The sequence below is a fragment of the Salvelinus namaycush genome, unplaced genomic scaffold, assembly GCF_016432855.1.
Source record: "Salvelinus namaycush isolate Seneca unplaced genomic scaffold, SaNama_1.0 Scaffold21, whole genome shotgun sequence".
Taxonomy (NCBI): Eukaryota; Metazoa; Chordata; class Actinopteri; order Salmoniformes; family Salmonidae; genus Salvelinus; species Salvelinus namaycush.
The window spans coordinates 53,594-66,907 of record NW_024058897.1 but is presented as its reverse complement, the minus strand read 5'-3'; the positions used below and the strand labels follow the sequence as shown (position 1 = coordinate 66,907).

Genomic DNA, 13,314 nt, shown 5'->3' with positions numbered 1-13,314 from the left:
AAAACATGTTTTATTATTATTGCGAGGTAACGAAACTGCTACAGTATGTATTTCTTATGAAGTCTCAATTTAATGCAAACATAAAAACCCAAAGTTGATCTTTTAAATCCTTTGTTAACTTCAACATTTTGCTTAATACCAAAGACAAAACACAATGACACGGGTAGATCTGGTCAGTGTAGGCATTACCACAGTCACAAGGCTCTGGAACAGGACCAGTTAGCATAGATCACATGCATAACCACAGTCAATAATCCTGCTGACAATTAGCATTCAAACCCCTTGTGTGTGTTGGTTATGGCTTTCAGTGTAGTTACAGGGTCTCAAAAACAGGATATGGTACTCTCAACTTCTCATTTACCAGAAGAGAAACATTTCAGTTCAACATGTGGGTATGTATGTGCAATTATGCAAGTGGGCATGTTACTGTGGAGGCCAAGTATGTGCCCAAAAAACGAATACATTTAAGGAAACAAATCAGACAAAACACATTTTAAATGAAAAGTGGACACTTGTCATAAACCATTAGGCTCTTTTAAGTGTGGTTGTTTGGACCGCAGTAGCCTTGAGTTTTCACTCTCTATCGCAGGTTAACATTTTTCTTCATGACTCTTGTTCTGGAGGCAGCTCTTCAGACTGGTCACTATCTGGCACAGACACAAAGCCATAAAATGTGATATTTTAAACATTATCCTAACCTTAACCACACTGCCAACTGTAATGCCTGACCATAACCTTACATGAAGACCTAAAAGCACTTTTTTGTTTTCATGAATTCTTACATTATAGCCAATTTTAACTTTGCAGCTGGCCCATTGAACGGAAATTGCTCAGTTCTGCCTCAAGGACAATACTCATCCCAATAACCATCAACCTACCTCTCCATCCTCTTGCTAGCCCTCCTCACCTGTCTACATCCCTCTGTCTCCTCTTCTCATCTTTCTCCATTCCCCTTTATTCTCACTATATCCATCCTCTCTCCATCTCTCCTCTCTTAGTGTGTACTGTGGGTATCTCTCCTCTATATCCATCCTCCCTCATCTCTCCTCTTAGTGGGTACTGTGGGTATCTCTCCTCTATATCCATCCTCCCTCATCTCTCCTCTTTTAGTGTGTACTGTGCGTGTCTCTCCTCTATATCCATCCTCTCTCCATCTCTCCTCTCTTAGTGTGTACTGTGGGTATCTCTCCTCTATATCCATCCTCTCTCCATCTCTCCTACTCTCGTCTCCTCTATATCCATCCTCTCTCCATCTCTCCTCTCTTAGTGTGTACTGTGGGTATCTCTCCTCTATATCCATCCTCTCTCCATCTCTCCTCTCTTAGTGTGTACTGTGGGTACCTCTCCTCTATATCTATCCTCTCTCCATCTCTCCTCTCTCAGTGTGTACTGTGGGTATCTCTCCTCATATACTTATCTCAGTTCGAATCTCGTCACTCCTCATGTGAATGACAGGCTGATATCAATGTTGAGTAACATACACTCACATGCACGCATGCACAATACCCAGGGCCTCAAGCTTAATGATGAACTTGGAGGGTACTATGGTGTTGAATGCTGAGCTGTAGTCAAAGAAAAGTCTTACAAGAGGAATACCTATGTAAGAATGCTGTTCATTGACTATAGCTCAGCATTCAACACCATAGTACCCTCCAAGTTCATCATTAAGCTTGAGGCCCTGGGTCTTGACCCCGCCCTGTGCAATTGGATCCTGGACTTCCTGGCAGGCCACCCCCAGGTGGTGAGGGTAGGTAACAACATCTCCACTTTGCTGATCCTCAACACAGGGGCCCCACAAGGGTGCGTTCTCAGCCCTCTCCTGTACTCCCTGTTCACCGATGACTGAGTGGCCATGCACGCCTCCAACTCAATCATCAAGTTTGCAGACAACACTGCAATGGTAGGCTTGATTACCAACAATGACGAGACAGCCTACAAGGAGGAGGTGACGGCTCTCGGAGTGTGGTGTCAGGAAAATAACCTCTCACTAAACGTCAGCAAAACAAAAGAGATGATCGTGGACTTCAGGAAACAGCAGAGGGACCAACCTCCTATCCACATCGACGGGACAGCAGTGAAGAAGGCGGAAAGATTTAAGTTCCTCGCTGTACATATCACCGACAAACTGAAATGGTCCACGCACACAGACAGTGTGGTGAAGAAGGTGCAATAGCGCCTCTTCAACCTCCGGAGGCTGAAAAAAATGTGGCTTGTCACCTAAAACCCTCATTAACTTTTACAGATGCACAATTGAGAGCATCCTGTCGGGCTGCATCACCGCCTGGTACGGCAACTGCACCGTCCACAACCGCAGGGCTATCCAGATGGTGGTGCGGTCTGCACAACAAATCACCGGGGGCAAACTACCTGCCCTCTAGGACACCTACAACACCCGATGTCACAGGAAGGCCAAAAAGATCATGAAGGACAACAACCACCCAAGTCACTGCCTGTTCACCCCGCTACCATCCAGAAGGTGAGGTCAGTACAGGTGCATCAAAGCTGGGAACAAGAGACTGAAAAACAGCTTCTATCTCAAGGCCATCAGACTGTTAAACAGCCACCACTAGCACAGAGAGGCGGCTGCCTACATACAGACTTGATATCATTGGCCACTTAAATAAATGGAACACTAGTCACTTTAATAATGTTTACATATCTCACATTACTCATCTCATATGTATATACTGTATTTAATACTATCTACTGCATCTTAGCCGCTCTGACACTGCTCATCCATATATTAATATATTCTTATCCCATTCCTGTACTAGATTGTGTGTATTAGGTAGTTGTTGTGGAATTGTTAGATATTACCTGTTAAATATTGCTGCACTGTCGGAACTAAGAGCACAAGCATTTTGCTGCACTCGCAATAACATCTGCTAACCATGTGTATGTGACCAAAAAAAATGGATTTGATTTTGAACACACTCACACACACATACAAACACACACACACACACACAGGTATATCTCTCTCAAATATACAGCTGACTGGTGTTGAAGCTCTGCAGGTACATCACTCTCAAGTGAACAAAATCAAGGAAAAGAAAGCCAAAAAGGACAGTCAACAGCAAGCCAGTCCTAAAATATGTATATTTACACAACTAAAACATGCTGTTTATTCTGTAATATGAAATGTCATAGAAAAAAAATGAAATGTGTTAAGCAATTTGCATAGTATTTCAACACCAAACAATTTAATTAGGTAACATTTGAATGACTTAAATAGTCATTATGCACCCCAAAATGCCTCCCAAAGGATTTTAGCCTATCAATTTATTAAATTAGTTGAATCCTCATATTGTGCATTTTCTGGTTATCAATGCATTGTAACTTAAGATTATGTGTAACGACAAATAAAACATGTTTTATTATTATTGCGAGGTAACGAAACTGCTACAGTATGTATTTCTTATGAAGTCTCAATTTAATGCAAACATAAAAACCCAAAGTTGATCTTTTAAATCCTTTGTTAACTTCAACATTTTGCTTAATACCAAAGACAAAACACAATGACACGGGTAGATCTGGTCAGTGTAGGCATTACCACAGTCACAAGGCTCTGGAACAGGACCAGTTAGCATAGATCACATGCATAACCACAGTCAATAATCCTGCTGACAATTAGCATTCAAACCCCTTGTGTGTGTTGGTTATGGCTTTCAGTGTAGTTACAGGGTCTCAAAAACAGGATATGGTACTCTCAACTTCTCATTTACCAGAAGAGAAACATTTCAGTTCAACATGTGGGTATGTATGTGCAATTATGCAAGTGGGCATGTTACTGTGGAGGCCAAGTATGTGCCCAAAAAACGAATACATTTAAGGAAACAAATCAGACAAAACACATTTTAAATGAAAAGTGGACACTTGTCATAAACCATTAGGCTCTTTTAAGTGTGGTTGTTTGGACCGCAGTAGCCTTGAGTTTTCACTCTCTATCGCAGGTTAACATTTTTCTTCATGACTCTTGTTCTGGAGGCAGCTCTTCAGACTGGTCACTATCTGGCACAGACACAAAGCCATAAAATGTGATATTTTAAACATTATCCTAACCTTAACCACACTGCCAACTGTAATGCCTGACCATAACCTTACATGAAGACCTAAAAGCACTTTTTTGTTTTCATGAATTCTTACATTATAGCCAATTTTAACTTTGCAGCTGGCCCATTGAACGGAAATTGCTCAGTTCTGCCTCAAGGACAATACTCATCCCAATAACCATCAACCTACCTCTCCATCCTCTTGCTAGCCCTCCTCACCTGTCTACATCCCTCTGTCTCCTCTTCTCATCTCTTCCATTCATCTTTCTCCATTCCCCTTTATTCTCCCTATATCCATCCTCTCTCCATCTCTCCTCTCTTAGTGTGTACTGTGGGTATCTCTCCTCTATATCCATCCTCCCTCATCTCTCCTCTTAGTGGGTACTGTGGGTATCTCTCCTCTATATCCATCCTCCCTCATCTCTCCTCTTTTAGTGTGTACTGTGCGTGTCTCTCCTCTATATCCATCCTCTCTCCATCTCTTCTCTCTTAGTGTGTACTGTGGGTATCTCTCCTCTATATCCATCCTCTCTCCATCTCTCCACTCTTAGTGTGTAATGTGGGTATCTCTCCTCTATATCCATCCTCTCTCCATCTCTCTTCTCTTAGTGTGTGCTGTGGGTATCTCTCCTCTATATCCATCCTCTCTCCATCTCTCCTCTCTCAGTGTGTACTGTGGGTATCTCTCCTCTATATCTATCCTCTCTCCATCTCTCCTCTCTTATTGTGTACTGTGGGTATCTCTCCTCTATATCCATCCTCTCTCCATCTCTCCTCTCTTAGTGTGTACTGTGGGTATCTCTCCTCTACATCCATCCTCTCCATCTCTCCTCATATCTCTCGTCGTTCAAGATAATCGAGAATTTCAATAAACATTTCTCTACGGCTGGCCATGCTTTCCTACTGGCTACCCCAACCCCGGCCAACAGCTCCGCACCCACCACAGCTACTTTCCCAAGCGTCCCCAGCTTCTCCTTCACCCAAATCCAGATACCTTATGTTCTGAAAGAGCTTCAAAACCTGGACCCATACAAATCAACTGGGCTAGACAATCTGGACCCTCTCTTTCTAAAACTATCCGCCGCCATTGTTGCAACCCCTATTACTAGTCTGTTCAACCTCTCTTTCATATCGTCCGAGATTCCCAAAGATTGGAAAGCTGCTGCGGTCATCCCCCTCTTCAAAGGGGGAGACAATCGAGACCCAAACTGTTACAGACCTATATCCATCGTGCCCTGCCTTTGTAAAGTCTTTGAAAGCCAAGTTAACAAACAGATCACTGACAATCTCGAATCCCACCGTACCTTCTCCGCTGTGCAATCCGGTTTCCGAGCTGGTCACGGGTGCACCTCAGCCACGCTCAAGGTACTAAACGATATCATAACCGCCAGCGATAAAAGACAATACAGTGCAGCCGTATTCATCGACCAGGCCAAGGCTTTCGACTCTGTCAATCCCCATATTCTTACCAGCAGACTCAACAGCCTTGGTTTCTCAAATGACTGCCTCGCCTGGTTCACCAACTACTTCTCAGACAGAGTTCAGTGTGTCAAATCGGAGGGCCTATTGTCCGGACCTCTAGCAATCTTTATTGGGGTACCACAGGGCTCAATTCTCGGGCCGACTCTTTTCTCTGTATATATCAATGATGTCGCTCTTAAACGATAGTAAAGCTAAATGCATGCTCTTCAACCGATCGCTGCCCGCACCCGCCCGCCTGACTAGCATCACTACTCTGGATGGTTCTGACCTAGAATATGTGGACAACTGCACATACTTAGGTGTCAAATACTTAGGTGTCTGTAAACTCTCCTTCCAGACTCACATTAAGCATCTCCAATCTAAAAGGAAATCTACAATTGGCTTCCTATTTCGCAACAAAGCCTCCTTCACTCACGCTGCCAACATACCCTCGTAAAACGTACTACTCTACCGATCCTTGACTTCGGCGATGTAATTTTACAAAATAGCCTCCAACACTCTACTCAGCAAATTGGATGTAGTCTATCACAGTGCCATCCGTTTTGTCACCAAAGCCCCATATACCACCCACCACTGCGACCTGTATGCTCTCGTTGGTATGCCCTCGCTACATATTCGTCGCCAGACCCACTGGCCCAGGTCATCTATAAGTCTTTGCTAGGAAAAGCTCCAACCTTATCTCAGCTCACTGGTCACCATAACAACACCCACCCGTAGCACACGCTCCAGCAGAAATATCTCAATGGTCATCCCCAAAGCCAACACCCACTTTGGCCGCCTTTCCTTCCAGTTCTCTGCTGCCAATGACTGGAATGAATTGTGAAAATTGCTGAAGTTGGAGACTTATATCTCCCTCACTAACTTTAAGCATCAGCTGTCAGAGCAGCTTACCGATCGCTGCAGCTGTACATAGCCCATCTGTTAATAGCCCACCCAATCTACCTACCTCATCCCCATATTGTTTTTCTTTACTTTTTTGCTCATTTGCACACCAGTATTTCTACTTGCACAACATCATCTGCACATCCATCACTTCAGTGTTAATTTGCTAAATTGTAATTGCTCCACTACTATGGCCTATTCATTGCCTTACCTCCTTACTTCATTTGCACACACTGTATATAGATTTTTCTATTGTGTTATCGACTGTACTTTTGTTTATCCTATGTGTAACTCTGTGTTGTTTTTTGTCACACTGCTTTGCTTTATCTTGGCCAGGTCGCAGTTGTAAATGAGAACTTGTTCTCAACTGGCCTACCTGGTTAAATAAAGGTGAAATATATTTTTTAAATATCCTTACCTCAGTTCAAATCTCTTCACTGCTCCGATGTTGAGTAACATACTAACACGCATGCACGCACGCACAAAGACACTCACACAGACTCAGGTACAGTGGGGCAAAAATGTATTTAGTCAGCCACCAATTGTGCAAGTTCTCCCACTTAAAAAGATGAGAGAGGCCTGTAATTTTCATCATAGGTACACTTCAACTATGACAGACAAAAAGAGAAAAAAAATTCCAGAAAATCACATTATAGGATTTTTAATGAATTTATTTGCAAATTATGGTGGCTTTCACAGACCTGTAACTTCTTCTTTAAGAGGCTCCTCTGTCCTCCACTCGTTACCTGTATTAATGGCACTTGTTTGAACTTGTTATCAGTATAAAAGACACCTGTCCACAACCTCAAACAGTCACACTCCAACTCCACTATGGCCAAGACCAAAGAGCTGTCAAAGGACACCAGAAACAAAATTGTAGACCTGCACCAGGCTGGGAAGACTGAATCTGCAATAGGTAAGCAGCTTGGTTTGAAGAAATCAACTGTGGGAGCAATTATTAGGAAATGGAAGACATACAAGACCACTGATAATCTCCCTCGATCTGGGGCTCCACGCAAGATCTCACCCCGTGGGGTCAAAATGATCACAAGAACGGTGAGCAAAAATCCCAGAACCACACGGGGGGACCTAGTGAATGACCTGCAGAGAGCTGGGACCAAAGTAACAAAGCCTACCATCAGTAACACACTACGCCGCCAGGGACTTAAATCCTGCAGTGCCAGTCGTGTCCCCCTGCTTAAGCCAGTACATGTCCAGGCCCGTCTGAAGTTTGCTAGAGAGCATTTGGATGATCCAGAAGAAGATTGGGAGAATGTCATATGGTCAGATCAAACCAAAATATAACTTTTTGGTAAAAACTCAACTCGTCGTGTTTGGAGGACAAAGAATGCTGAGTTGCATCCAAAGAACACCATACCTACTGTAAAGCATGGGGGTGGAAACATCATGATTTGGGGCTGTTTTTCTGCAAAGGGACCAGGACGACTGATCCGTGTAAAGGAAAGAATGAATGGGGCCATGTATCGTGAGATTTTGAGTGAAAACCTCCTTCCATCAGCAAGGGCATTGAAAATGAAACGTGGCTGGGTCTTTCAGCATGTCAATGATCCCAAACACACCGCCCGGGCAACGAAGGAGTGGCTTCGTAAGAAGCATTTCAAGGTCCTGGAGTGGCCTAGCCAGTCTCCAGATCTCAACCCCATAAAAAATCTTTGGAGGGAGTTGAAAGTCTCAAAACATCACTGCTCTAGAGGAGATCTGCATGGAGGAATGGGCCAAAATACCAGCAACAGTGTGTGAAAACCTTGTGAAGACTTAGGGTATATAACAAAGTATTGAGATAAACTTTTGTTGTTGACCAAATACTTATTTTCCACCATAATTTGCAAATAAATTCATTAAAAATCCTACAATGTGATTTTCTGGAATTTTTTTACATGGTTTAAAGTTTGCTGGGAGGAAAGCACATTCTCACGTCAAGTTCAGATGTTATAAATTACAAGTTTTGCGTGAAAACCAGGGCACACACATTTTGGGGTCTATATTGTACATATGCACGGTTCATAAATGAGGCCCCAGCTGAGGAAGATAGAGGAGATGGTGAAGCAGAATGGAGGACACTATTACACCAAGGAGATGTACCAGGAGGCTCAGAGGAAAATCAGAGAGGTGGAGAAGAGGAAAGAGGAGGAGGAAGGGAGATGACAGGAAGAGGAGAACAAGTTAAGAGAAAATCAAAGTAAAAAAGGTAGAAAGAGAGAAAATAAAGAAAATAAAATTTAAAATGAAATTTAAAAAATGGATTGCGCCACCATTTCTCATTGCAGGAAAAGAGCACTTGGCTACTTTTTTCATATATCGCCCATGGAAATATGTGGTAGAATTTAATAAGAGTTTAATGTGTAGAATGCATTATCCCATAAGGCATGCTGACATTGTTTGTTTGCCTCATTAGTGTGTTTATTTTTTTCTGCGTGTCCAGTCATATGTTCAGAGAACATTTATAAAAAATGTTTTTTTTAAAAGACAAGTTAAGAATCGAAATTAAAGGATGCTCACATGCCTCTTAAATTATTTTTCTGTATCAGCATTAATCACCTTGTTAAAATAAGAGTATTTACATATCTAAACAACCTTAAAGCCAACATATACCTTCTGCAAGAGTCTCATCTGTCTCTAACTGAGAGTGGACAGATTAAGCAGGATCTGGGGAGAGATTACATCTTCCTCTCATTTTAACAGGATCTGGGGAGAGATGACATCTTCCTCTCATTTTAACAGGATCTGGGGAGAGATGACATCTTCCTCTCATTTTAGCAGGATCTGGGGAGAGATTACATCTTCCTCTCATTTTAACAGGATCTGGGGAGAGATGACATCTTCCTCTCATTTTAACAGGATCTGGGGAGAGATTACATCTTCCTCTCATTTTAAAAGGATCTGGGGAGAGATGACATCTTCCTCTCATTTTAACAGGATCTGGGGAGAGATTACATCTTCCTCTCATTTTAACAGGATCTGAGGAGAGATTACATCTTCCTCTCATTTTAACAGGATCTAGGGAGAGATTACATCTTCCTCATTTTAACAGGATCTGGAGAGAGATTACTTCTTCCTCATTTTAACAGGATCTGGGGAGAGATTACATCTTCCTCTCATTTTAACAGGATCTGGGGAGAGATTACATCTTCCTCTCATTTTAACAGGATCTGGGGAGAGATTACATCTTCCTCTCATTTTAACAGGATCTGGGGAGAGATTACATCTTCCTCTCATTTTAACAGGATCTGGGGAGAGATTACATCTTCCTCTCATTTTAACAGGAAGAGGAGAAGTTAAGAGAATATAAAAATAAAATGGTAGAAAGAGATTGTCTGAAATTTCTAAGTGGAGATTGCAAACTTTAGAAGTCTTTTAAAAACTCAAATACACTACAAGTTTGCATTTCTCTGCAACAAAAGAGTGATCAAATTAAGATCCTATATCTGTATCTTAAATTCTCAAAGTAAACCATGTTTCAAATAGTAGACTGGTTTAATTAAAATCCACTCTCCTCTATTAGAACATGTAAATGATTCTGGGAAATCAGAGATCAGAAACAAATAGGAGGAACTATAGAGGTGTGGTTTGCATGTTGCTGGAGGAACTGGTTTTATGGTGATGACATAGCAGAGGAGGCCAACAACTCTCCAGTTTTGTAGCTGACGGCTTGACACACACACATGCATTCACACACACACACACATGCATTCACACACACACACACATGCATTCACACACACACACACACACACACACACACACACACACACACACACACACACACACACACACACACACACACACACACACACACACACACACACACACACACGCACACACACACACACACATGCATTCACACACACACACACACACACACACACACACACACACACACACACACACACACACACACACACACACACACACACACGCACACACATGCGCACACACACACACACACATGCATTCACACACACACACACACACACACACACACACACACACACACACACACACACACACACACACACACACACACACACACACACACACACACACACACACACACATGCATTCACACACACAGAGTTTAGGAAAACCCCTAGCCCTGCCTTATTAATAATCTTGTGGTATCCACCTGTAGAGTCATTGTTAGGTATGACAGCAGCATTTCAAGAGAAACACTTGTTTGGTCTTTAAGTTTGCTACCTACATGTCAGATGTTTCTGGGCTGGTTTGGTTAAAATTATAAAACAAATACGTTGTTTATTTATTTTGAGGTGATGTCCAATATCAATGACCCAGGAGATGCAGTACTATATACATTTTTTGTCATGTGTCACACACAGAGAGGATTCCAGTTCAAACAAGATTAAGAAAAGTTTTGGTAGAACATGAAACTGTTAATCTGACATAAATTAATATCATATTACAGTTCAGTCCTTTAACAGACGCTCTTTTCCAGAGCAATTTACAGGAGCAATTAGGGTTAAGTGCTGTGTTCAAGGGCACATGGACCTTGTCGGCTCGGGGATTCCAACCAGCAATACCTTATGGTTACTGGCCCAACACTCTTAATAACGGCTTGACTACATGTCACCCTCATATCACACTACCTTAAATACCAATACCTTTACATGTCAATCATATTTACATAAGATCTGAATCTGAATATAATTCTACATACAGAACGTATTGATGGGAACAAAACATTTCATTAGTAGGTGTCACTAATGTGGTCAGGAGATGAAACACTCAATCAGCAGTCAGCATTCAATCAAACACCTTCTTCAATCTTCTATTGTTTGGCCCAAAAACACGCTGCAGCTAGTAATGCTAACCCACCTGTAACAGTTGCTAATAACAAGAGTGCCTTCTCCTCCTCTCTCTTCTGCTCCTCTCTCTTCTGCTCCTCTCTCTTCTGCTCCTCTCTCTTCTCCTCTCTCTTCTCCTCCTCTCTCTTCTCCTCCTCTCTCTTCTCCTTCTCTCTCTTCTCCTTCTCTCTCTTCTCCTCCTCTCTCTTCTGCTCCTCTCTCTTCCGCTCCTCTCTCTTCTGCTCGTCTCTCTTCTGCTCCTCTATTTTCTTATCCTCCTCTCTCTTCTGCTCCTCTATTTTCTTCTGCTCCTCTATTTTCTTCTGCTCCTCTCTCTTCTCCTCCTCTCTCTTCTCCTCCTCTCTCTTCTCCTCCTCTCTCTTCTTCTCCTCTCTCTTCTTCTCCTCTATTTTCTTCTCCTCCTCTCTCTTCTGCTCCTCTATTTTCTTCTCCTCCTCTCTCTTCTGCTCCTCTATCTTCCTTTTGCCTATCTCTCTCTTCATCAATTCCACTATTTTCTTCTTCTCCTGTGTACTCTGCTCACTCCTCCTCTGCTCGTCTCTCTTCATCACTTCCTCTATCTCATTCACCTCTCCTGCCATCTTCCTCACATGTTCCTGTGCTAGCTTCAAGTCTTCCTCTATTTCCTTTACTTTGTTCTCTTGCTTCCTTGCCTCTTCCTTTACCTTTTGAAGATTCTCTTCTCTCTTCTGCTGCTCCTTTTCTATCAATTTATCCTCCTCCTCTTGTCTTGTTCTCTTCTCCACTTTCTTAAACTCCTCTCTCTTTTCTTGTAACTCTTTCTGTCTCTCCTTCAAATCTTCTTCTATCCTCTTTACCCCCTCCAGTGACTTCCTCAACTCCTCCTCCATCCTCCTCACCTCTTCCTCTCTCCTCTCTAATTTCCCCTTCCTCTTATTTATCTCCTCCTTTCTCTTCTCCCTCTCCTGCTCCTCTCTGATCTTTCTCTGAGCCTCCTGGCACCTCTCCTCTAGGTAGTGACCTCCTCCATTCCTCTCCACCATCTCTTCTATCTTCCTCAGCAGCTCTGTGACCTGAGTGGTGTGGACCTCTGGCTTACTGTTGAGGACAATATGCCCTCCCCCACACACACTGATTGGTTGTTTGGTTGTTTCAGTCCTCTCAAAGTCCTCCCATTGCATCCTGGTTAGTTTTTCTCTTCCGGTGAATAACACCATGGTGTAACTCAAGGCCTCCTCTCCAAAGTTTTCCTGGATCCATGACAAAGTATTCCTGTCTTCCTGTGTGAATCTCTCCAGTCTGATAACCAGAAGGAACACATGGGGGCCCGGAGAAGTGAGAGAGATGCACCTTCCCATTTCCTCATTCAGTTGTTCTTCAGTCAGTGTTGTGCTGTAAATACCAGGAGTGTCAATCACACTGATGCTCCTCCCCTCCACCTCTCTTTCCCCCAACACACTCTTCCCTGATCCAGGCTCCTCTCTAAACACCTCTCTCCCCAGGATGGTGTTTCCTGTTGCACTCTTCTCTGATCCAGGCTTACCCAGCAGAACTATCCTCATGTTGGTGGAATCTGTTGTGGGACCAGTTTGTCAAAGGACATAAAGCATGTTATGTCATCAAACCTCCTGATTGATCAGTAGACACACAATACTGTAAGGCAATGTGACAGGTATGAACAGGTCAAAACATAACCTCAATATAGTTTTTTTTGTTTATTCAAAGGCAACACTTAAGTGAACTACAAACTAACACGTACCTTTGCTGCATGTTGCCGGCATCTTGTCTTGTGGTCAGATGAGAATAGATGAAAAAAGTCCAGCAAGTTCCGCTGTAGAATCTGATTATTGCCCGTCTTGGACTGCTGAGGTAACAAATGTATTATACACAATACACAAAGGTGTTGCTGCTTGGCATCTCACATCTCTCTCTCTCTATGACAGCAGAACAGCGATTCCTGGAAATCACAGACTAGAAAAGAAGAGGAGGAGTTATGCAGATGAGGTGTTTTTCCTATAACTATAACGACCTGTACCTGAAGGAGGGCAGAGTACTGTACATGGTTACATACATTCCTGCCATGCCAGTGTCTAATT

The 13,314-nt window shown here is 42.8% G+C and overlaps 1 protein-coding gene across 1 annotated transcript in view; it reads right to left on the bottom strand.

Annotated features, from left to right (window-relative positions):
- LOC120038183 (trichohyalin-like) overlaps positions 1–12,999 on the bottom strand; it is a 98,868-nt gene extending 85,869 nt beyond the window's left edge. The window contains exons 1-3 of the mRNA XM_038984043.1: positions 12,978–12,999; positions 11,772–12,791; positions 11,288–11,723 (exon numbers count right to left, since the gene is read on the bottom strand). Of these exons, the coding sequence (XP_038839971.1) occupies positions 11,288–11,723; positions 11,772–12,791; positions 12,978–12,999 (1,478 nt within the window). The remainder of the gene's footprint in view (positions 1–11,287; positions 11,724–11,771; positions 12,792–12,977) is intronic.
- Positions 13,000–13,314: the final 315 nt, after the last annotated feature.